The sequence below is a fragment of the Carcharodon carcharias genome, chromosome 5 (genome assembly GCF_017639515.1).
Source record: "Carcharodon carcharias isolate sCarCar2 chromosome 5, sCarCar2.pri, whole genome shotgun sequence".
NCBI classification, from domain to species: Eukaryota; Metazoa; Chordata; class Chondrichthyes; order Lamniformes; family Lamnidae; genus Carcharodon; species Carcharodon carcharias.
The window spans coordinates 121,108,509-121,135,395 of NC_054471.1; the positions used below are offsets into that span (position 1 = coordinate 121,108,509).

General features: G+C 40.0%; 1 protein-coding gene across 7 annotated transcripts in view; it reads right to left on the reverse strand.

The window, feature by feature from the left end:
• l3mbtl3 (L3MBTL histone methyl-lysine binding protein 3) overlaps positions 1–26,887 on the reverse strand; it is a 185,840-nt gene that overhangs the window by 131,103 nt on the left and 27,850 nt on the right. For all 7 annotated transcript variants that reach the window (XM_041188292.1, XM_041188287.1, XM_041188293.1 and 4 more), the window contains 6 exons: positions 19,806–19,949; positions 19,363–19,474; positions 16,865–17,021; positions 14,483–14,630; positions 2,424–2,523; positions 116–210 (listed from right to left, as the gene is read on the reverse strand). In XM_041188292.1, coding sequence (XP_041044226.1) covers positions 116–210; positions 2,424–2,523; positions 14,483–14,630; positions 16,865–17,021; positions 19,363–19,474; positions 19,806–19,922 — 729 coding nt within the window. In that variant the 5' untranslated portion in view covers positions 19,923–19,949. The remainder of the gene's footprint in view (positions 1–115; positions 211–2,423; positions 2,524–14,482; positions 14,631–16,864; positions 17,022–19,362; positions 19,475–19,805; positions 19,950–26,887) is intronic.

Here is a 26,887-nt window from a genome sequence, read left to right on the forward strand (position 1 = left end):
CACCTGATCATAACAGTGTAAACATGCAGTACAATTTTACCATACAACATGCATACACACATCTTTCTGGATGACACTGATGTACAATTTAACAATCATATATCAAGAAACTAACCTCTTTGAAAAGCTTAGTAGGTGCCACAACAGCTTTTTCTTCTTCCAAATAAGATGCCCAACTCCAGGCTTTTCTCTTTCCACCAAAAGTTAAAGCTGAAGAAAAAAAGGGTATAGAACACAAGTTTGGCATATAAGGGTTTTATTTCCCTAACTGTCATAAAACTACCATATTTTTCATAATATTATTGTGGGGTATTGTAAAGTAGGCTTATGTTTGTGTGCATGTGGATGGTTCTGTGTGGCTGATTTAATTGGAGCTGGATAGACTGAGTAAAAAGGGTATTTGAAATGCTAATAAGTGAGCTAGAATAAAGTCAGTCGATAGGGTGTGAACGAAATTTGCATTTTAAGATAAGTGAAGAGGTGTTTGGTTTTCAAAGAAACATGATAAAGTTTTACAGCTGACAGAATAGGGCAAGGCCATATTGACGAGAGATTTTTTTATAGTATTAGAAAAGTAAATTCCAAAGACATATGCAAACAATGGGATTTTAAGATTAAAGAGGAAAAAACATATTTTAAAAAGTATGGAAAGTTCTATCGGGGTGTCCGTGCAAGATCTAAAAGATACACCATGTGAAACAGACTTGGGAAACAGCCTCCAGCCACTTTGCAGAAGTCTGCTGTTTCAGTAACCAAAGTTGTATTAAAAAGCATTTGGAATTCCACTGTTTAGTGGGTGCTGTGGTAACCTTGCCGGATTGCCTCTCTACATTTAAAATCTATTTTGGACAGTTAAAGGGGGTTTGTAGTTGGGAGTCAGGTTAATTAGGAATTGTGTGATTTGTTATAATATTAAGTAACAGTGTAACTGTAATCTTGTGTATGTATTTTAATTATTTTCTTTTGCTAATAAATGTTTTAATTTAATTTTTAAAATCTCTAAAAGAAGGTGCTGGTGGACTCATTACTTCTGAAGTCAATGCACAAACCTTCTCATAATAGATACAAATTGCAAAACCATTGTGATAGCGTGGCCAAGTTTCCCTTGTAGATTTGGTCAGCCTGGCAAATAATCACCTGCCATATCATAACAATAACATACTTTGTCAAGTTCTTCAAAACAGAAATAAATATTACTCAAAATTAAATTACATGCCGACTATTTTAAAATAATTAATAAAGATTCATGCCATGCAATGGCTGCCATAAGAGCCAATATATTGTCGCATGACAGAATCACACATTTGAAAGTTCAGCCTGGCCCAGAGTATTTTCCTTCCTTGCTCCTGTTCTCTATAGTTAATATAAAGTGCTCCATCTAGTGCCTCAGATAAATGCCAACAAACCTAGGTTATAAAGTGGGTCAATTGTAACTAATAGGATCGGGTGCAGTTCTGGTTTTATACACAGCCTGATTTTATTCTCATATAGGACAGGATGTAAAACCAGCACCCCACTCAATCCTGAGAGCTTCCGGTGACATACCCTTCAAATCGGTCAAGGTTCAGAAGTGAAGTCAGGCTACTTGACTGACAGTCTATTTTTTTTTTGCTGCAGTTAGAAAGCCAAATTGCCCTAAAAAGTTACATAGAACAGTTTTCTGCCACATTTTTGCACCGTTACTAGATATTATTAACTCTATGATACTGATTTTCCACAACTTCTCTGTAACAGAAACAAGCCCGATTTCAATTTGGAACTTAAAAAAAGTATGTTCTGCTACATATTCACATTAAGAGCCAGTACAATTAAGATTATAAACTGCATTTACAGAACATTGCAAATTTGTGTTTGTTGGTACCTTAAATTTAATGGTATAAACAGCAAGGAATAAAAAAAAAATCTTGCTGCTCCTCCTTTTTTGCTCTTCTTGGCTGGATTTAAAGCCAAATATACATCAGGGGACTGAATGAATGTGATGAAAACGAATAAATGCAAAACTGTTGTTTTCTTCATGTAACGAACCATACAAGTAACAAGTCTGTTTTTTTCCATAATGTCGACCACATCAACTAAATCACAAAAACCAGGCAATAGTGTAAACAGACATTCAATTCATCTTGACCCAGCTAGAATGTGACCTTGCATAAGGTCTTTATTGGTTGACAACTTGTTTTTCCTTAGAAAACATGCAGATATACAAATGACTCCAAAGTAAAAATCATTTTTAACTGAGCAAAAATAATACAGCTTTGATTTCCCTCAGCATCTATACAATTCTTGTTCTGTTTTCAGCTCTATTTCTAAACTAATTTAAATTTGACTACAAAAGTAGAAATCCCAAGGAGCAGCAGTGGCTTGGCATGATAACAATTAATAATTATTGGAGTTTTGTGCATTATTTTTGTGTCATATCAACTTACTTTGCTTCAGTAATCCAGAGTCACCTTTTCTTTTTCTCCGTGCTCGGACATGGTTGTTCTGAGTTACTTTCAGCACCTTCAGCTCTCCTTGTTTCTCTTCCTAAATTGCATAAACAACACCTGTTCAACCGATCACTGAATTACAATATACCATTTTCTCTTGGTTTTGAAATTTCCACTGGCCATGCCAGTCAGCAACCTTAAATGACATGACCACCAGTAAACACTCTCATCCTCCCTAATCCTCAGAAACCAGGTAAAAACAAGCAGATTCAATTGCTTGGCTGCACTCATTCCAGCCAAGCTCAGTCATGCCAAATAAGCTGACTGCATCAAACGCACTCCACCTACAAGTACCAAGTAATCAAAATACAGAGTGGTCCCAATTTTTAGGCCTTCCACCCAGCGGGAACAGTGCAGTAGAATTTATCTACAACAATATGAAGCATTCTAATGTAAATCTGAGATACAAATGGGTGGAACATGCATTATGTAGGGCAGCACACGAGCAGTTCTCAAAAGGAAGCAGCACAGATTACCCAGAAAACTACAAAAACTTTCCAGTGAGTTGTCATCCCATCCGTGCCCCCATCCCCCCCAACAATTGTTTATTTTTCCCATTTAACAATAGAGTTAGGTGTTGACACCACAGCAGGGCTGCCAAGTTTTCCACCACCCTGAATGGCAAGTTGCCTTTGAGTGCTGGTCCAGTGCTTGTAGTTCACTGGCATTAAACAAATTTGGTCAGGCCCTCAAAATTCCCACCAAGGACTTCCAACAGGCCATGCAAACGGTCTGTCCGCCACCCTCTCAATGTCTGTCTGTACTTCAAATCACCACAACTTCATAACATATGTGGATACACTTCTAAAAAATACAAATTTAAAAGTCTATTGATAAAATATGAAGTATGTTTAACTCAATTTTTTGCTTGTCTTCACCTTTATTCAGTGCAAGCAAGTAATTATTGACACAAATAGAAATTCAAAAAGCAGTTCAGGTTAAAATATCTTTAAGCTGAATTTTAAAAAAAAACAAATTAATATAAACTAGATTTTGATTCTGAAGTATAGTTCTTTTAAAGAACATGTCGCTCTAGCTTTGATGTTGACTCTGCAACTTTAGGCTTGACCACTAATACTGGCTGAAATTCTGCCTAATCCTATTTGTTGGGTTATTAGTGCTGCAAATCAGGAATAGGTTAAATGTTAATCAAAATACAAGAAATCTGTAATATTATCAATGTAATATTTCTTTTGAACTTCAATATAGATGATGCTTACAAGTCTTCCCTCCCCTCAACTCTTCAATTATTCCTATTTACGCATTTAAGGACAGTAGCAAGGGTCAAGAATACCGAAGGGAACAAATGAAAATTTCATTACCACTTTCAACTTGCACATATGCTTATTCATATTAATCCTTTGATACAATTAACACCAGAGAAACGTGTTTCATGTTGAAGTATTGATGGAACATGAATGTATACAATAGCAGAGAGCCTCAAGCATGGTTTCATGTAACACAACACATACTTTATGAAGTGAGTGGAGCTGTTTCAAATTGGCTTAGAGTTTCACAATTTTTGATAATAAAGCTGTGTCCACTTCGTTAACAAATATCTCTACTCTAGCAGCATGCTGCTAACACAGAAAGAGTGCTCGAAGTTGACCAATAAAGAGGAAAATTCAACTTTGACAACTCAAGGTTTGCAGTTATGATGCAATAATTGGCACACAATATCTGGAAGTTCAGAAAAGGTGTCAAGGTTCTGAAAATTAATTGGAAAGAATTTCTAACTACGGTTAAAAGCACAGGTTTAAACATGACCAATATAGGAGGCCTTAAAAAGATTGATGAAATATTTGCAATCTGAGATTAGCACGAGAGATTCTATTCAAATCACTAACAAAATATTTAATCAGTATTTAAGATTATATAACAACCATGTTGTTCAGTAATTTGACTGAATTACCAAAATCATTTTACCCCTTACAACTTTATGCTCACTTAATTTCGATATTCAAAAAAAAATTAGTAGCATCCCGTAGTGTATGAACATTCTTGAGTCTGCGAAATTAACCCTAAAACTGACATGAGTAAATTTTGGCAGTGCTTTTCCGATCGTTTTTGCACGCAGTAAATTCATGTTTGGCAAAGTTCATTCCTTGTGGTACAACACGAAGGCATATGGGTTACTGGTGACATAATTAGTATTCAAATGCAAGGCACACCACATTTCAATGCCGATACAACACTGGTGATGCATTGTTAGCTTCACATTTAATCACATACACTTGAGGCTGCAGTCTGTTAACTGAAAGCTGAGTTTGCTGCAAATTGAACTAAAATCTACATTTTTTGGATTCTATGGGGGTTATACATGATGCCCAGATATAATTATATCTGGTAGGAACAGCATTAAGAGCAGGAAGGGCCTTGATGTCAGGTGACAGACAAGGCACATCATCAGGTTTTACCAGCATGCAGTACAACAGGTCTGCTGTACCAGTTCCTAGCAATTGGGAATGATAGAAAAGCTCTTCCTTAAGATGCTGCAGGGCTATCTTCTTCAGGGAGACCTGCAGGCAAGATCCAATTGCCATAGCCACTGTTAATAGCCACTAAAGTCACCACATCCCTTTGTCTTTATGTGCCCAGGTGTTCAATGTTGGTAGTGTCACATCTGCAGTGTCAACCAGCCTGCTGGCCATAACTCATCAAAATCAGGTAGGGCCAACAACATCATCAATTTTGCCACTGACCAACAGAAGCAAAGTGATTGACAACACAATTCTCAAGAACACGGGAGGGTGTCAATTGCACTCATAGGCCCAGATTTTCACAAAGTTGCTGAGGCTTTGCGGCATATGCACAATGTCACTAGGAATCCAGGTCCAGCAGTCCAGTCCCCATTTTTATAAGTAGAGGAACAGGCAAGATGTGACTGTCACAAGGGAAATCCAAACTCAGCAGGACCATCTGTGCAGAGGTCAAACAAATTCAATTTTCGCTGGAGGAAAGGCCTTATCCCACAGTGAGGAGTTACAAATTTTTAAAGAGTAGACATAAATGCTCAAAGGACGGATAAGGTCTGTGGAATAGTCACATTATTTAAAAGGTCTGCCTTCAATAATTGAATCAAAAAACAGTCTGTCTGTGTCTGAGATTTGAAAAAAAGGGTGCTTGCAGTTTCAATAGCTATTTGTTGATATAACCCCAAATGCTATTATAGCATTATTACTACTTGACTGCTTTCCACAACTTATCAGAGTGGGAGCTGTAAGATCACAGTTTGATTGGTAGTTCAGATTTTTTTTTTTTAAATTATCCAGTCACAGGATGTGGGCTTCACTGGCTGGGCCAGCACTTATTGCCCCTCCTTAGTTGCCCTTGAGAAGATGGTGGTGAGCTGTCTTCCTGAGCCGCTGCAGTCATGTGGTGTAGGTACACCCACAACGCTGTTAGGAAGGGAGTCCTTCCAAGTCAGGATGGTGAGTGACTTGGAGGGGAACTTCCAGGCGGTGGTGTTCCCATCAATCTGCCCTTGTCCTTCTAGATGGTAGTGGATGTGGGTTTGGAAGGTGCTGTGGAAGGAGTCTTGGTGAATTCCTTCAGTGCATCTTGTAGATGGTACACACTGCTGCTACTGTGCATTGAGGTAGAGGGAGTTAATGTTTGTGGATGTGGTTCCAAACAAGTGGGCTGCTTTGGTCTGGATGGTGTCAAGCTTCTTGAGTGTTGTGGGAACTGCACTCATCCAGGCAAGTTGGGAGTATTCCATCACACTCCCGATTTGTGCATTGTAGATGGTGGATAGGCTTTGGGGAGTCAGGTGGCGAGTTACTCGTCGCACGATTCCTCACCTCTGACCTGCTCTTATAGCCACAGTATTTATATGGCTAGTCCAGTTCAGTTTCTAGTCAATAGTAACCCCCAGGATGTTGATCATGGGGGATTTAATGAATGTAATGCCATTGAACATCAGGGGTGACGGTTGGATTCTCTCTTGTTGGAGACGGTCATTGCCTGATACACGTGTGGCACGAATGTTACTTGCCACTTGATCGGCCCAAGTCTGGATATTATCCAGGTCTTGTTGCATTTGAACATGGACTGCTTCAGTATGAGTCGTCACGAATGGTGCTGAACGTTGTGCAATCAGCCAACATCCCCACTTCTGACCTTATGTTGGAAGAAAGGTCATTAATGAAGCAGCTGAAGATGGATGGACTGAGGACACTACCCTGAGGAACTCCTGAAGTGATGTCCTGGAGCTGAGATGACTGACTTTCAACAACCATAGCCATCCTTTGTGCAGGTATGACTCCAACCAGCAGAGAGTTTTCCCCCTGATTCCCATTGACTTCAATTTTGCTTGGCTCCTTGATGCCACATTCTGTCAAATGCTGCCTTGATGTCAAGGGCAGTCACTCTCAGCTCACCTCAGGAATTCAGTTCTTTTGTCCATGTTTGAACCAAGGCTGTAATGAGGTCAAGGGCTGAGTGGCTCTGGTGAAACCCAAACTGGACATCATTGAGTAGGTTATTGCTAAGCGAATGCCACTTCATAGCACTATTGATGACCCCTATCATCCTATTGGGGAGGTAATGGCGTAGTGATATTGTCACTGGACTAGTAATCCAGAGACCCAGGGTAAAGCTCTGGGAACAAGGGTCGAATCCTGCTATGGCAGATGGTGGAATTTGAGTTCAATAAAAATCTGGAATTAAAAGTCTAATGTTGACCATGAAACCATTGGCGATTGTTGTAAAAACCCAACTGGTTCACTAATGTCCTTGAGGGAAGGAAATCTGCTGTCCTTACTTGGTCTGGCCTGCATGTGGCTCAAGACTCTTAAATGTCCTCTGAACAAGGGCAATTTTGGATGGGCAATAAATGCTAGCCAGCAATACCCACATCTCATGAACAAATAAAAAAAAATCCTATTGAAAGATTAGCTGTATTATATGGGATTATGAATACAAATATTTGTTTGAGGGGATCTACAAGATGCTCTGAAGAAATTTGCCAAGGCTCCTTCCACAGCACCTTCCAAACTTACAGCCATCATGAATTATGTAGTGAAATCTCTAATAGATATTTAGAACTTTTTTTTTCATCCCAGCATGGTTCCTAAGATCTGCCTATGGTGCATACTGGGCAAGTTAGGATGGAGGGTGTAAGGGCAAAGGGTGATGGATGGGGGTCGAGTTGGCACAAGGGCTAAAAGAGGCCATGGGGTGGGGGGGGGGGGGGGTGGTGGTGCAGCAGGCATTGGCATGTATAGGCATGGGGAGTGAGCAGGGGTGGGGTGAGGCCTAGAGAACCTAATACTTAACAAAACAACTGGGACAAAGTCCAGAAAATCAAGCTTGGCCTTTCAATCAGCCTTGCTCAGCACTCAGTAGTACATGTCCACCTTCAATCTGCGTCTGGGGGGCGGGGGTTGGGGGGGGACCCAACTCCATCTCACCCCTAGCCCCCTGCCAAAAATGGAGATCCTGCCATTCGGGACACTTTCTTTCCCCTCCACTTGCTCCCCCCACCCCCACCCCAAGAAGGTGCAGCTATGCACACTCACCTCAGAAGCAAAAATCTAGGCCACATTGCCTGCAATAATGTCATCCAAGGAGTTCCACAACACCAATTCCTACAGATATAATCGCATCTTCAAAGTAGCTGTTCCAAACCACATTCTCCTACATTTTTCATGTGCCGTTTCTGAAATACCATTGGATTATCTTAGACGATCTTTCAGGTATAGCTGTAACTCCTCCTCCAGGTGTGTATTTTCTGCCTACATCCTGGCTTAATAGGCCTCATTTAAGACAATAGGTTCCGCTGTGTTAATTTGAAGTAGACCGGAGTTATGGCATGTCCCCAGCTGGATTGTCTGGTGCATGTTTTTTATTGGTCAACCTTTCTTTTTCTGCCAATGTGAACTAACTTAGTTTTTATAATACAATCCCTCAGCATAACTCAATTTTAGAGTAAAAATATGATCAAAAATCTTGAAATCTAACCACCATGTATTCCCAGTTGGCTGGGCTCCTGCTTTATTTTAACCAATGACAGATAAATATTAAGCACAATGGTCAGAAGCAAGAGTAGTGGATTTATTTCATCCATTGTGTGTTCCAAGCATTGTCCATGTCATTTGCTATGGTACTCATCAGTTTTGCTTATGACTCCTTGCAGAATAAATGAATAAGTTGAATGGCTGCAGTGTTTCACTTGTAGCCTACTGAGATGCATGCTTTAGATCTGCTTAGTTTGTATATCACAAGGGCCCTGCATCCGTGTCAATCATGTCGAGTAATATGATCGCTGTCAGGTTCTGTCTGCTTTCTGGCTCTTCTGTCACTTCAACATAGATACCTGATGGCCTTAATGTGGTATGAGCTTGACAGCCAGTCACCTAATTCTTCCCTACTTTAGGCATTCAACGGACGCTGGGCACAGCATCAACATAGCTGCTAAGCTAAAATAAAAATCAAAATGCTACAGATGCTGGAAATCTGAAATAAAAACAGAAAATGCTGGAAAAACTTAGCAGGTCTGGCTGCATGTGTGAAGAGAGAAACAGAGTTAACATTTAAAGTTCGTAGGACTCTTCTTCAGAGCTGAATTTTTCCAGCAGTTTGTTTTTATTATGGCTATTGAACTGTCTGAAAACAAAAGATTGAGTAATTGTTCCAATATATGAAACCTGGCTCTGGGGTACATTATGTGGTCTCCCAGCATGCTTAAGGTAGCCAGGAGGTCATTGCCCAGTGTATGTAAGTATGAACCTGGCACCTTATGGGTGGTGACAAGATTCTTTATTAATGTGGGCTTGATTTGATTAAATCAACACAATTAAGGCTCAAGTGATAGCTGAGGACAGAATAATATTGCATTCTTTTTTGCATAGTCACAATCCACTCAGTTTTTCTCCTCTGTAGCTTTAACTTTATCACTGATCTCTTACAATTATCAGTACTTAAACTGGTCTTATAACTCTTTCGAGTACAAACCCGTTTCCATCTGTTTCAGATGAAGTTACATTGTTTCATAGTTTTGCCATTGTGAGATTTGAACTCTTGATACTCTTTTGAGTAAACCTGTTTCCATCTGTTTCAGATGAAGTTACATTGTTTCATAGTTTGCCATTGTGAGATTTGAACTCTTGATCATGGGGTTACGAACCCAGTACCATAACCACTTGGCCATTTAGGCCAAACCAGCAGAACATCAGGGGTAAGGTTAATTGATTATCATCAGCTTAATGAGTTTAGACTGAAGGGAGACAGACCAATAAGCAGTTTAAGCTAAACAGGCTAAATTCTTCAAGAGACAGGAAATTGTCTAGAGCTACAGGGACCAAGATCAAGCTGGTCATGCAGAAGCAACTTATTTCAACAAGACATTTGTACTAAATTATTTAAACGCATTTACCTCGGATTACAGTAACTGCATTAAATGCAGTTTATTTCAGTATTTTTAGTTTATCTGTTTCATTGCCAAGCACTCGAATTAAAACTATTGGTGCGCACACCATTCAGCTCAACTCAAATCCAATCTTACGTGGAGGAGACAGTGGTTTGGTAGTATGGCGGTCCAGAAGCCCAGGCTAATGCTTTGGGGATAAAGGATCCCACCACAGGAATCAATTCAATTCATACATCTGGAATATAAACCTAGTCTCAGTAGTGGTAACCCTGGCTACTATTGTTGTATAAACCCACCTGGGTCACGAATGCTCTTTAGGGAAAGAAATCTGGCATGGCCTTGCCTACCAGCGGCTCCAGAAACACCGCAATGTGGTTGACTCTTAATTGCCTTCTGAAATGGCCTAGCAAGCCATTCAGTTCAAGAGAAATTAGGGATGAGCAACACATGTTGGCCTTGCCAGTGACTCTCACATCCCATGAAAGAATAAAAAACAAACATTGCGGCTTCTATATCAGCAATGCGAATATTCATGAAATACACCTACAACCTGCCAGCAGGTATTTTACACTTTACATCCCTAATTGCTCTTGGAGGAGCTACCTCCTTGATAACTAATGGGATCACTAAGCCATTTTATAGGGCAATTAAGAGTCGATCACATTATTGTGGACCTGGAGTCACAGAGGACAGACTGATGAGACCGCCAGAGTTATTCTTCCAGCAAAATGCAGTGAGTGGAGAATAGTTTAATAATACAAATTACAATTAAGTCACTTACTTTCCAGGCTTGACTGATGGTGGGGGGGGAGGGGGTGTGGTGTGGAATTAATCAATCAATCATCAGCTCCATTCTGGCCAGGACTTGAGGTGTCACTCTTTAGATGTAGCCTAAAAAAATGCTAAGCAGTGGAAAGAGAGAGAATGTCTAGACAGAGCTAAGTGACTCCATTAACAGATCATGCATTTGTGCCCTTTTACCTCCTCGCCATCCAAGACCCTAAACACACTTTCCTGTTGAAACAGCAATTTGTGTGTACTTCTTTCAATTTAGTATACTGTATTTGCTGCTGACAAATATGATCTGCTTTACACTGGGCAAATCAAATGCAGATTGAGTGACCGCTTTGCAGAACACCTCCATTTATTCTGCAAGTATGACCCTGAGCTTCCAGTCACTTGCTATTTACATTTTCCACCTTGCTGTCATGCTGGCAACTCTGTCCTCTGCCTCCTGCATTGTTCCAGTGAAACTCCACGCAAGAGAAACAGTATCTCATGCATCGATTAGGCACTTTACAACCTTCTGGACTCAACACCAAGTTCAACAATTTCAGAGCACAATCTCTGCCTATTTGGTTTCCTTTTGCTTTGCAGGTTTTGGCTTGACTCTTTTCTTGTTTATGGTAGCTATTCAGCATCTGCCATTCACAACTCCTCCAGACACGTCTCGTTCTTTTTGTTTCTTGACTTATCTAATTACTGCAACCTTTGGCCCTGAACTACCAACTCTTTTGTCATTTAATTGCTCTTGTCTTCCACCTTATCACAAACCTCCATTTTTATTCTTTTTCACTTGCTTAAAACCTATGACTTTTCTAATTTCCCCAGTTCTGATGAAAGGACATTGACCTGAAACATTAACTCAGTTTTCTTCTCCACAGCTGCTACCTGACCTACTTAGCATTTCCAGCATTTTCTGTTTTTGTTTCCAGCATCCTCAGTTTTTGTTACTACCATGTTGCTCTCAGTTATCAGTAAAGTAATGGATTGAGTTGTCAATAGAGTTATCAAGGTGCACTTACTCACCAATGTTTGGTTTGGATTCTGTCTGGACCACTTAGCTCCAGACATCATTACAGATTACAAGGCCAAACATGGATGAAACAGCTGAATTCTGGAAGTGAAGAGAATGTGACTGCCTGTCATTAAAGGCAGCATTCGATTAAGTACGTAAATGCTTAGTCCCAAAAATACTACAGTTCTCTGGCAATTCCAACTACAGCGAACTTGCTTTAGGGACTAGGCTAAAGCAGATTAGGTCTGTAGAGCCCTCATGCACCATGTTACAAAGGTAAGTGTCATGAAGATGCAGCTTATATTTCAACTCTTTCTTGGACTTGAACTCAAGTTCTGTCGAAGGGTCATGAGGACTCGAAACGTCAACTCTTTTCTTCTCCGCCGATGCTGCCAGACCTGCTGAGTTTTTCCAGGTAATTCTGTTTTTGTTTTTGTTTTGGATTTCCAGCATCCGCAGTTTTTTTGCTTTTATAGTCATGAAGATGTGCTTTATGCCAAATAATGATTTTTAATCCACCAGCTGGAAACCCGAATTGAACTTTTAAAAAAATATTTTAAAAACAGAGAAAAAAGCGATTTGAACTCAGCCCAAGATGGCTAACCCCAATTTGAGTTATGATCAGTCTATCTGAAAAATACAAAGACAATGATCCAGCTCTACTTGTCCCAGCCGCCTCTACCAGCTTATATTTCACAACATTTCTATATTCCTCCAGTTCTGATGGAGAGTCATACAGACTTGAAATGTTAACAGTGTTCCTCTCCGCAGATGCTGTCAGATCTGCTGAGTTTTTCCAGCTATTTTTGTTTTGGTTTGATTTCAGGGGAATGTCCTGTCTCATTAGTAAGGCATCTATGACAATCGCATGAGGCATTCAATTGTTGGAGACAGGCTATTAAGACTAACTCAAAAACAGAATTACCTGGAAAAACTCAGCAGGTCTGGCAGCATCGGCGGAGAAGAAAAGAGTTGACGTTTCGAGTCCTCGTGACCCTTCGACAGAACAGTTCTGTCGAAGGGTCACGAGGACTCGAAACGTCAACTCTTTTCTTCTCCGCCGATGCTGCCAGACCTGCTGAGTTTTTCCAGGTAATTCTGTTTTTGTTTTGGATTTCCAGCATCCGCAGTTTTTTTGTTTTTATTAAGACTAATTGTTTGGACAATGGGTCCCTGGCTAAGTTAGTTTCCAGGTATGAGCTAAGCAAGTCACATTTGGATTACTCAGACAGCATCTTTTTTTTCAATCCCCCTGGCAGTTGGAGAAGTCACATGAAAAAACTCCATCCTTTGTACATTCCAAGCACAAGTTTTCTCAGCGGAACCAAGGACAAGCAACTTAAGGAGAAGACCCAAGTGCAGCCCTCCCTCCCTCTTTTCCCTAGCCCACCTGGTAAGTTTTGAGCCCCATTTCCTGATTATGATCATCCACGGATGCCCTACTGCAGACAGAGATTTCGCAAAAGAAACCAACCCAGTTCTACCGGCTCCCGAACAACTCAGTTATCTACATCTTTAAACCAGGAGCATCAAGACCACCAATTCGGTCTAAAGCCAGCTGAGTCACCAAGCTACAGGCTGTTGTACTCTTTTACTTTCTTTTAATGGACAAATTTGGCCAACCTCTCCTTCCCCATTCTGTAATCTGCATTTGTATGTGTGTGAACTTCGAGTGTGCGCGCATGCGCACACAAGTTAGTGTTTATTTTATTACTTAGGTCGGTTTAATCTAATAAAGTCTATGCCTTTCTTTGTTAAACTCAAGAAAACCTGTTGTATTTGTTTTTCTATGGTCACAGGGGATAGACAGTTAAGTACTCACTGAATTAGAAATGTACATCCTTTCCAAACAAAAAGAAAACCTGTGGTGGTCAAACAAAGAAAGGGCAAAGAGGGGAGTCATCCAACCCCTCCTCCCCTGGTTATAACACAAGGTACACACTGGAGACAAAGTTTTGCAAAAGCTGTGATATTTAACATGAGACCTCACTGAGTAATTTTTGTGGCTAAATATTGTGGCTAAGCTTGCCCTCCAGCACTGCCTCCTTTGGCTCCCAAAAAAAGCACAGTGTAAAATGCAGCACATTAAATTGAGTATGAAGTCAGACATCCAATCTTCCAACTCAAATGTACAACAGACAGGCAGAGTTTTGTAAAATTGGGACTCTTACGAAATAATACAAGTTGTTCTGTACAGGTTTCCTCCAGAATTTGGTTGTTCCATGTATTTACTATTCTTAACTCAATATTTAATGTTTCCAATGTGTCTGCTGTGTGTTCATTAACCAAATTGTAATAATTTCTACTTTGCAGATCTATAAAAAAGGTATAAATTGCCATCATCCCTAATCTCATTTACACAAAGAAACTTTCATTCCAGGATTTCAACTCAATCACCTCAGGTAACAACAGCAGTAGGATTTATCCATCTGCAATGGACTGTGGTCACTTCAGCAATACAAGCTCAAAATCATTTTTTAATACATTGATCCAGTGAAGCTTTGACTGGACTCCAAGTAAGAGGAGTGGTTCAGCAGTTTGAGGGAAATTATACGATTACTAGCTGGGAGCAGCCCCATCTCTAACTGCCCTACCCCACCCTAACCCCTCCAGCTTCCTGAATTTTTCCAGAAAAATCTCATTGTATTCTTGGTCTGTGATGAGAGATGGAGATATTTTAAAAGAGTCAATACTCTGACAAATATTTATAAACCTAGTACATTTGCAACATGTATTGTACAAACACTGAGTTTGGATTGGTCCCTGCAATAAGCAAAAATGATACAGACTGTTTTCCCAAACAGAAAGGAAGAAACAAATACTTACAATATCTTCCTCTTCGTCCTTCAGCATCTCTCCATTTTCTTTAATGTCTCCTTTTGTAGTTGAAGCTGGTTTTTGTCTCTTTTTACGATTACCTCTTACAACTTCTTCATTGTTGCATGTTGATGGTTCCTTTCTCAGAATAGATATCCTGAGGTAAAATAAGAGTAAACAAAATCAGTACAAAGTCAATAATATCACTTTCTCCCTTACTGAGGCCTGGATTTTCGGTGAGTCAGGTGACTGAGAGCCCTTTAAAAATGGCAGGCGAAATCAAATTCCTGATACCCCAAACTATCACACAAGGCCAGTGAGCTCATCTGGTTTCGTCTGAATATTACCAGGGTCTATCTCTGTGTTGGAGTCTAGAAAATGTGATGGTACTGACACAAATCTTGAGGTGGAGCGGCATGTAAATACCAAGGATGATATTGAAGAAACAGGAATAGGGCCCTATATTTCTCCTTATCACTCATGGCCTAAAGAAATCTCGAGACCCAAAATCAAGCTGCTTCGCCTCTCCCACCTCCTCCATGACTGGCTGTTTGCATCTTGTTGAATCTGTAGAGGAAAAGGCATAAGATTATAATAGCATTTAAGGGTAGTGGAAAGTTGTGTCTGTGTTCTAGTGCAGAGGGCTTCCATGAAGAGATAACAACTGCTTGCATTCTCAACCCCCTGTGGCATAACCTGCTCACTTTGTGTTTTACCGGAGTCAATGCAGCTTGGCAGCCCAGGGGCTGGATATCCTTCTCATGGGGGAGGGGTGAGAGGGTGAGGGTTCTCAGGATGAGCACACCATCTGCATGCCAGCCCCACCCCCCCACACCCACACCCCTGCTATGCTTCCCCGTTCCTCGAAAAAACGTGCCACTTGGTCCTACAAAGACAACAGGGAAGGGAAATATGGACTGCAGTTTATTACTGGGTATGAGGTCATTGAAGACAGGGTGTACATGGGTACCAAATTGCTGTGGTATGTTTGGGGTTTTTGCTAGTCAGTTGTTGTGTGAGTAAAAGGAACTGTACATGCATATAATCTACACGAGCAGGTGACAGAAGTGCCATTAAGCCCATTGCAGTCTGAAATGTCAATTGCATAACTGCATCTTTAGTAGGTTTTTTGCTGCCAAGAAAGGTACAATATATCAAATGACAACTTGTCAGCTCTTGTCTGAGCATTTAAGTTCTTTCTGCGTTCTGCAAAGGCATTTGGAGTTAAGAAGTGGCACCCAGTAGCAGTGCCACCTCTCTCCAAGCACAACGACTGAACTCACAACTACTCAACTTTCCTGGTCCCAGGATAAGCACATCTGGCTTCTAAGAGGGTCTGCAGGTCTCTAAAAAGTTAGAGGTGCTCTCCTGCTGACCTGGTTTCCCCCTCTCTGTAAAAATGGAAATGCTGTTGAAACATTGGAAACACACTCATTAAGGAATTTAAAAAAAACAAAGAGAGAAGCAGTTTAACACTTAGCTTCAAATACTAAGCCTCATTTTGAAGAATGGTGTATGATCCATCCTTTTAAAAGTGCTCTGTCAGAGTTTCCTTACACCCATGTTGGTGATGCTACTTGTTTTATGTTGGCTTTTACGTTCTAGAAGAGACAAAAGAACCCTACTTGAAATTTGGGCGTAAAATTCCAGATGGCAACATGGGCATAGAAACAGAAATGAGCAATCTTGGTATATATTTGGTCATCAGATTCCAGGCCTATGGCTTTATGTCCTTTGTGTAATGGGGCTCTCAAATCTGTATGCAGTACTTTACACTAAGGGTGGCCAACGAATGTTTGGTAGAAGTTCATGACTACTTCTTTACTCTTGCAATCCATGTCCTAACTTAGAAATTCAAACTATGTTGGCCTTTTTTATGACTTTATCTACCAGCACTCTCACTTTCTGGTAGTTTTGCATTCAAACCCAATGTTTTCTCTATAAAACATTGGGGTTTTATTTATTTCACTGTCTTTCCATCAAGTGTGTACTCTCAGACCCTGCTTTTCCACCAAAAATGTATTACTTCAGACTCTTCCATATTAAATTGCACCTGCCATTCTTCTTCCAATCCACTAGACTATGTCTCGTCAAAACAAAAACAGAAAATGCTAGAAAAACTCAGCAGGTCTAACAGCATCTGTGGAGAGAAAAAAAAGTTAATGTTTCAAGTCCTTATGACTTTTCTTCTGAAAAAGAGTCATAAGGACTCGAAACATTAACTGTTTTCCCTCTGCACAGATGCTGTTAGACCGGCTGAGTTTTTCTAGCATTTTCTGTTTTTGTTTCAGATTTCCAGCATCTGCAGTATTTTGCTTTTAGCCTTAAGAACAAAAGCAGTATTCTTATTACTGCACAAGTAAACCACATCAAAAATTGTTTAGCACTTACTTTTCTTTTGCTTGCTGCATACACCTTTCACTGCAAAATTTACTTCCATGACTAAACTCCTCGGTCGTCCCATAATGACCGCAATTTTCACAGCAAAGTATACCGTCCATACTGGGTGGCTCCTCTGTGTTTGATGGATTGGGATTTCTAGACAGAGCTAAATACAGTGTTTATTAATTTTAGGTACACAAAATATTGTCACAATAGCATACTTAATAAAGTAAACATGTGCAGCATTTAATTACAGGCATTATTTACATTGAAAAGTTGATTTCTTTGTAAAACTAGTCAACATATTTTAATTTAAAACAATGAAATAAGGGTAAATGCATGCTTATATCTTATCCAATCATACAGATTGGGAAAGTGTCAAGTTTAATTCCAGGAGAGTTTTTTTTAAAATTCATTTATGGGAGTGGGTGTCATTGACAAGATCAGCATTTATTGTACACCCCTATTTGCCCTAGCAAAGGTGATGGTGAGTTGCCTTCTTGAATAAAACTGTGTGGCCTCATAGGCCATTACAGAGGGCAGTTAAAAATGTTGTGGGTTTGGAGATACATGTAGGGCAGGCCAGGTTAAAGGACACAAGGGGCCAGATTTTCATCTAGTAATGGAGATGGGAATGGGATCAGGAATGACAAATACTTAGATTTTTTTTTTAAAAAACAGTAATTTTAAATTTTCAGTGCATTCCCGACCCCACATTTTTTTTGTGGCCTTTACATGGGTCCAGAAGGCCTTGGTTTGTGACCCCACAAACACTCCTTGAGGTCAAAGTCACCAGTGTGAGCTCTATAGGAAATCTGAATTTCCGCACCCCATTATTTTCATGTGCTGGTGCGGGTTTTGAAAGCCCAAAGAAAACCCTCCTCATTGGAGAGTTCGTAACCACTGCAGGAAGCCTGCTGAGGAGTCAGGAACATTCTGATAGTTAAGTGTTTCAAGTTTGACAACTTCCAGTATTACTATTAAATACTGCAGATGTTTCAACTGCAGCAATTCATCATAGGGCTCAGTGACTAGGGTTGTTTAAGTATTGAAATGCATTAAAGTATTTCTTCCATCAGGAAAAGTGTTCTTATGCATTCAAAACTGAAAGGAAGGCTGCTTGCAATTAATAATGTAATAATCTGAAGGGAGTTAAATGCCATAACCTGTTAATTTTTTTAAAAATCAGCAGTTTTCACGAGGGGAAAAGCAGTTCCTGGATACTTTTAATTGAAAGAACATCTGGGTATAGCTTAGGAGAAAAACAGCCATTTGTTTTTCCAGTTTCAATGGACTCCATTATTTACATTTTCAAGGGATTGCTGAGCCTATTATGAATACTTGGCTATGTTTCAAAAGCTCCAGAACCACTTATCTCAGCAAGGGGCTGTGTTCACACTTTGATATCTAGCTTAAGAGATTATTAAAAAGGATTATCTGTCTCTGATGTGTTAAGTGAATAAGTTTTTGTTTTTACAACAGATTGATCACTTGAGGGGACTAATGTTTTTGAATGACTATTATGAATGAGAATTTCTTTCTCAGTATGAAGTATGTTTGAATGACAGCTCTAAAAGATTGTTAGAAATTATTTTTTATGTCCATTTCAAATAGATCCCGACATCTGGCCATTGTAGATGCTGGGTGAGTAGCTACGGAGGATACATGGGGTCAGGGTGTATGAGGAATCATGGAAGGAGCATGGGGAGTATGAGGCTCATGAAAGGGGCATGGGGTGGGTGAGGGGTGAGGTTTCAGGGGCCGAAGAATAACCTTAGAAACTGGCCTTCTAACCAGCCCACCTCTGAACCTACGTTACTTTCACATACTCCCACACTGCATAATGGCTTGCAAAACCTGACCCCTCCCCACCTACATCTCTCGGAGACATAACTATGTCAGGATTGGATTTGGAGGTAGGTTCAGGTTTCGGAAGTCAAGATTGGACACAACTTGCTTTTTCCCCAACCCGAAATGAAAATCCCGGTCCAGATCTCCTTCTTTAAAAAGGAAAATAGTGAACCAGGTGGGCTTTTACAGCAATTCAGTCATTGCATGGTCACCATTGCTGATACTAACTTCTTAATTCCAGGTTTGACTTAATTAACTGAACGTAAATTCCCAGCTGCCGTGGTGGGATTTGAACCCGGATCATTAGTTGAGGCCAAACTTGTTCTTGGAATTTGTACATGTACAACAGCAAAAAGAAAAAAAAATCCAAAACTATGACAAAATGGGAAACTTAAACTATACAACGAGCAAGGCTACTGGTGGTACGATTTTACTGATCAGTCAAGTATAGGGATAACTTTTCATGTTTATCTTTAATGAAAAATTATTCAACATTAACTACAGAAAGAATTTAGATTACGATCAAAATATTGCAAAAGAACAGTTAGGAATAATATTATTAGTTTAGAAGCACAATTGAAGATATATTGTAAAATGTCCATACATGCACACCAAACAAAATAACAACGAAAATCATCCCAAGATGCTCTACTGACCTTCTTGTGCTGTTGGCACACTCCATGTTGTTGTCGCAGTCGCCTTCCTTATCCTTTCTACTTCTGTTTCATCTGTGATGATCTCCAAAGCATCAAATTCATTTACTCTGAACTGAAACCAAAGAAAACTTATTGATGAGATTAACCTGTATTATTAATAATATTCTGAATCCAGAAAACTGCTCTACCCAACATGACAAACCATAGACATGAGACAACTAACCACAGCGCACATCAGCAGTAGATGAGAAGAAATAAGAGAATTACAACCAGTCAGAAACTTGTGCAATCTTTCTACAAAATGTTATATTTTTGTTTTAAAATATATTCACACATTTTGTAGAAAATGCATTATTTTCTAATTTGCTTCTAAAACAAAACAGTTTACTTTAATTCTGATATTAATTTGAACTAAAATTGGATGTCAATCATTCAACTTTTACCTTTAAATTGCTCCCTGGAAGTGTTGCTATTCCATCCTTCCAGTCCATCGCACTGAAAACATCAAAGTCCTTGCTATCAGTAGCAGGGCCACAGTCACTCACAATGCTTTTCTCCATTGCAGAATTTACTGTTCAGCAAGAAATCTATTGAAAGGAAAGGAAAGAACAGCTTTGGATGACATCTAATTATGATCTGCAGCTATACCCAAATAAAGTATTTTAACCAAACATTTATTTGACGATTTTGATTATTTTTTTAGACCCTTTAGCCCTAAATTTATCTACTTAATAGGATGTGCAGCTGCAGACTGAGGTGAACAACAAACCATTTGGTTCCTAGCATGGTGAAACCAGGGAGATTTAAACTCCCAGGGCTCATCTGGATGAATCTAGTCAATCTTCTGCCTGACCCTAGGCAGTAGCTGATTGGGTGAAAGATTTTGGGTGGTAAAAGGCCATTACCAGGAATCAAAGGAATGGCTCCTAGCACTCATGTATGTGGTTGGGAGGGGGTTTATGAGGGAGATGGAAGTCTAGTGGCTTCTTCTAGTCCTGGCTCTTCTTGCTGCTAGGTTGGTCTGACAAAGAAATCACAACTGCTGATCCAGAGCTTTCAATTGAGCAGTTCAGGGCTAAAAGGGAGGAAGCAAGGGGTAAGCTTAATCCTAAGAGTTTCATCCTGTCTCACACTGTTTTAGAAGCCTTAGGGATTGTTGGATCCTTGGTCAGTAGCTTAGTTTGACTAATGGATCCGGGTTGCACACTTGTTTTGGGTTGACCCAGTTGGTACCATAGAGATAGCAGATCAGAAGATGCATCTTATATAGAGCACATTCTATTTATTTACTAAAGGAACTCAGCAGCTACACTTGTGTACCTACAACTAAAACCCTGTCTCTACGTTAGACTCTTACTCTAGACTACTCACTACTGATTACAGACTACTAAGGTAGCCTGCACTACTGTCTTTGGATAATAAGATCATGTGATCTACTACAATATTCTTCTTAAAAGGTATATTACACATCAGATTATCACATTCCTCCCCCTTCGCTCAGAAATATGTTTTGCAGTAACAATTCTTCTCATCTGCACAAATAATTCGACATTTTAAGTAAATTTACAAATTCAGTCTTTCTGGGAGGTTTCCTTATGCATGTGGAATATCTCAGCTCTACAGCTTCAGATGTTTTGTCAGGAACTTGCTTTTCTGGAGTTTTCTGAACATCAGGTTCTTCGGTGGGAACCTGCAAATCTGTTTCCTCAACTCTTGCAGATACAGCCAAACCTTCAACATGTCTGTACTCAGTTGAGCTCCTTCAACTTGAGGTGTTAATGCAGTCATGAACACTGGAAGAATCATTTCTTGATACTTTGTTTCTCTCCTCCTTATACGATCCAAATGTCTCTGTATGAATCAGACTTCTACTTTCACGTGGTAAGAAAGAGGTACAGTGACTTCACTTATTTCACCCGATAACCACTTAGTTCCTTCACCAAAATTATTTACCACATATCATCTCTCCTACGGTAAAGTTTGTCACAACTATGCCATTCTTGTACAATTTTCTGACTTCTTTGACTCCTTTCCACCTGCACCCTGCCCACTCCCCCCCACCCCCCCCCCCCCAACACACCCTAAATTTGGCATTACTAAGCTCGATCTCATTCTGAGACGGCAAGTCATCAACAATTCAGCAAGTATGACACCTGTTGTCATGCAAGGGGTGGCTCTATAATGAAAAATAAAATATGCTAACTTGCTCACTATGGAGTCTCCAGTTAACAACTTCTTACCATTTTTGAACGTTTGAACTGTTCACTCGGCCAGTCCATTCAAAGAAGGGTGATAAGGTAAAATTTTTACAGGAGTAATACCGTTGAGGCTGATAAACCACAAACTCCATTGGTAAATGCCGTGCCGTTAACTGATACGACTACTTCTGGTAGTCCATGGATGGCAAAACTTTCTCATAGCTTGTCAATTGTAGCAGAAGATGAAGACAACGACTTCACCTCATAAGTCCATCCTTGAGTGAGCATCAACAAGGAGGAGAAACATTGTTCTCATAAAAGATTCCATATAGTCAATATGTAATCACACCCATGGCCTTCCCAGCCACTCTCACGGGTGTCTGCCCAACTTAGCTGTTTTACTGATAGTCAATTCATAGTCTCCACAAATTTGAACACTTTGGTCAAGCTTATGCACAGGGTCTATTGGCACTGCCCATTCAGAGAACCGCACAGGTTGTATCACTCCCAGTTTCTCTAATCTATCCAATTTGACGTCTACCTTTTCCCACATTGCATAGGGTAAGGTCTCGCCTTCATAAATCAAGGGGTAGAGTCTGGATCAACATGAATTTTTGCTTGTAGCCCTTGGATCTTCCCAAGTTCATCTTGGAAAACTGAGGCATATGTTTGTAGTAGCTCAGGTAGTCCACTGGCTCTCAGTTGGAAGATCTCAGTCTAATCCAATTTAATTTATTTCAGCCAGTTTCGTCCAGGAAGACTTGGCCCCTCACCTGCTACCACCATCAAGGGTAGCTTCACTGATTGACTTCTGTGCTGTACAGTAACCCTGCTTATGCCTTTGATTTTGATGTCTTCTCCCGCGTAAGTTTTCAATTTGGCATCTGTTTCTTCCAAGTTTAATTTACATTCCCCCTGATTCAGCTATTTATAAGTATGCTCATCCATCCCTGTAGAGGAAGCTCCTGTATCCACCTCCATTCTGATAGGCCTATTATTCACGCTCAGTTACATAGATTGACTCAGTTCTTCCTATCTTTAAATTATCTTTGAACAAATATCAGAATCTGTTACTTCAGGCTCTTCTATATTATGAATCTCATGGGATTTTTTTATTTTGATTGAAAGTCTGCCTGATTCTCTCCTTGCAATGTCTCATGAGGTGTTCGTATTGATGACAGTAAAAACATTTGACTTTTTAAAACTTCGATTCATTACAAGGTTGTCTGCTTCCACCTCTGTTACCATTATTCCATATTTTCTCTGCTAAGTCATTTCTTTTTATATATGTCTGTAAGCTGTGGCTACTTCCCATTTCTCATCAGAGCTATCCATTTTCACACTCTTTTTGGTTAGGGGGGTCCCTGTGCAATGTGGACGACGGCACCATTTTGTACTCCCTTTATGGCTCAAGTCCTTCACTGCACCTTCCACTGCCAGTGCTATTTCCTGCGCCTTCTGGAAATACAAATTTGTTTCAGACAGTAATCTCTTCTGAATGGAATCTTCATTTATACCGCACACCAAACGATCTTTAAGCATTTTGTTTATAGGTGTACCAAACTCTCAATATTCTGTTAACTATTTTAGACTTACCACATAACAAGCAACTGTCTCCCCGGGGCTCTATTTCTTGAGTTAAATTTGAACCATTGCATTGTTACCGAGGGCTTGGGCTGGTAATGATTCTTCACAAGGTTCGCTGAATCATCAAAACTTTCCAAATCTGGGGCACCGGGTGCCATTAAATTTCGGATCAATCCATAAGTCTCACTCCCACACATGGGTAAGAGGATCGCTTCCTCTTCTCCTCCCCCGCAATGTCATTAGCTTGAAAAAAAAGAATGCTAGGCGTTCAACATAATGACACCAATCGTCCACCATTGGGTCAAAAGGATCAACTCTTCCAAACTGCAGCATGCTTCGAGGGGACTGCTTCGATGATTAGGACGGAAATTCTACTTACAATTACCGTGCAAGGTACGGCCCGATTGCGGTTCACTTGATTTCCTTGAGTTCTCTCTTGCTTTTCCTACCTCGTCGCCAGTTTGTTGGATCCTTGGTCACAAGTTTAGTTGGACTAATGGATCCGGGTTGCACGCTTGTTTCAGAATGGCAGAAATGGTACCACAGAGATAGCAGATCAGCAGACGGTCCTTATGTAGAACACATCCTATTTATTTACAAAGGAACTCAGCAAATACACTTGTAGAGACAGGGTTTTAGTTGTAGGTTCACATTACAAACTCCCTAGACTACTCACTACAGGCTACTAAGGTAGCCTGTGCTATTCGGTCTTTGGATAATAAAATCATGTGATCTATTATAACATTCTTAAAAGGTGTATAACACATTAGATTATCACAGTTGTGCAGATACTCATGTCAGACCACTGCAAAGGGTACTCTGACAAGCATCATTGTTGTAAAGGCAGGAATGCAAATATGGGCAATATTCTTGTGAGCACTTGGAAAGATTCCAACACGGAAATTAAGGGCAGTGGTTTGAACCGATCTGCTTAAAGCTTGCAGCAGAATTGTGTCACAGCCTCTATACCAAAACACAGCTTTCTGAGCCACTGTTCTTCATACAATTTGAGGTACAAATACGTCAATCAATATATACAGCCTGGAGCATAATTGGGTCCGTGATAAAACATGATCTACCAGGTAACCCTTTGTTGCTCCTACTCTTCCTCTAGGAACCTTAATATAGTGGTATTGCCACAGAAAACCCCCTATGATAATAAATGCAAACTAAATCATAGCTTTTGAGAACTTTGCCAGGAGGTAAACAAACGAAAAGTAAAGCTTTTCCAAAATTTTGTTCTATTCCATTGGAGAGAACAGCTCAAAAAAGGTAGACAGCACACTCCTTTATCCTTTCCACAATATTGGCCCCATTTTAAAATAAGCGTCACATATAATGCAAAGCTCCGAAGAGCACATATCTCCCTTTGCAGTTCATTATGTCAGCATCTCACTAGATTTTTGACAAAAAAGTCACCAAAACTACTATCCAATCTTTTCACTTAAAGATGCTCTACTTAAATAGTAATCAAAAACAAAAAAAAGTCAGCAACACTCAGCAAGTCAGTCAGAATCCACGGAAAAACAAATAAATTAACTTTTCAGGCGTGGGCCCTTAATGAGTTAGGAAAAGGTTTGAAGGGGTTGAAAGCTTAATGCGAAATTAATGTAAACTAAATGCTTTCACAATCAGGAATCTGAATATTTTCTTTAAAAACAATTTCACTCTTTGATATCCACCAATGACTCTGTAGCTAAATCCTGCGCTTGTTGAAATAATTAACGAACTTGTTATGTTTGCATTTTTTTGTGTATTAGTGCATTTTAGTTTATATAAATTAACACCTGTGCATAGATCTACATAATAAAAAAACTAGCATAAGTGTGTTAAGTATTTATACACGACCAGCTGATGGGAAGATCTACTCTACCACTTAACAGCTGTGATGCTAGCCATGTAATACCTGGAAGCCTATCATCTTACCAAGTGACAATTCTTCCTTTGCCAATCTAGTGAGTGCTGGCAATCTTTCAACTGTGTAGGGAGGGAAGGGAGCACATCTGAGCCCAAACCTGTCCAGAAAACATCCACAATGGGCACATCCAGCAAAGGCTGCTGGCAATAACCGGTCAGCACTGACGGCTTAAGCCAATTTTCCTCTCTAAGACCCATTGATGCTGAAGTCAATTCCTTGCCTTACTATCATTACAGCCAAGGTCAGCTAACTCGGTTCAATCCAGGGAAGTAACTGCTGACTTGTATGGCATAGCTACTTATTCCTGTAACCAGTCAAGACATCTAGAAGCCCGTTATATATACACAAACATACAAATTAGGAGCAGGGGTAGGCCACTCAGCCCCCTGAGCCTGTTCCACCATTCAATCAGATCATGGCTGATTTGATTGTAACCTCAACACCACATTTCTGTCTACCACCGATGACCTTTCACCCCCTTATCAAGAATCTGTCTAGCTCTGCCTTAAGAATACTTTAAAATTCTGCTTCCACCGTCTTTTGAGGAAGAGAGTTCCAAAGACTCACAACCCTCAGAAAAAATTTTTTCTCAACTCTGTCTCAAATGAGTGACACTATTTTTAAACAGTGTCCCCTAGTTCTACATTCTCCCACAAGAGAAAACATCCTCTCCACGTCCACCCTCAGGATCTTATTCAATCCAGTCACCTTCTAAATTCCAGTGGATACAAACCTAGTCTATCTAACCATTCCTCATAAGGCAATTCCGCCCATTCCTGATGTTAGTCTAGGACACCTTCACTGAACTGCTTCTAACGCATTTACGTCTTTCTTGAAATAAGGAGGCCAATACTCTACACACTCCAGGTGTGGTCTTTTTTATTATTTGCTCATGAGGTGCGAGCGTCACTGACTCGGCCAGTATTTATTGCCCATCCCCAATTGCCCTTGAGGTGGTGTTGGTGAGCTGCCTACTTGAACCGCTACAGTACATATGCCCTGTACAAATGAAACATAACCTCTCTACTTTTGTATTCAATTCCCCACACAATGAATGATAACATTCTATTTGCTTTCCTAATCACTTACTGTACCTGCATACTAGCCTTTTATGATTCATGCGCTAGGACACCCAGATCCCTCTGATTTTCAGAGCTCTACAATCTCTCACCATTTAGATAAGAAGCTTCTTTTTTATTCCCCCTGCCAAAATGGGCAATTTCACATTTGCCCACATTATACTCCATTTTGCTGGATCTTTGCCCACTCACTTAACCTATGTCCCTTTATAGCCTCCTTATGTCCTCTTAACAACTCACTTTCCTACCTTTCTTTGTGCCATCAGCAAATTTAACAACCATTTCTTCAGTACCTTCATCCAAATCATTTTTATAAAAAAGTTGAGGCCCCAGCACTGGTCCCTGTGGCACACCACTCATCACATCCTGCCAACCAGAAAGAGACCCATTCATGTCTATTCTCTGTCTCCTGTTAGCTAGCCAATCTTCTATCATGCCACTATGTTACTCTCTACACCATGAGCTTTTATTTTCCATAACAACGTTTGACGTGGCACCTTATCAAATGCCTTCTGGAAATTTAAGTACAGTACATCCACCGGTTCCCCTTATCCACAGTATATGTGACTCCTTCAAAAGAACTCAAATAAATTGGTTAAACATAATTTCCCTTTCACATAACCATGTTGAATCTGCCAGATTGCCTTGAATTTTTCAAAGTGGCCTACTATAAGATGTGCAATAATATCTACTAAAATTTTCCTTATGACAGATGTGATGTTAAGCTAACTGGCCTGTAGTTT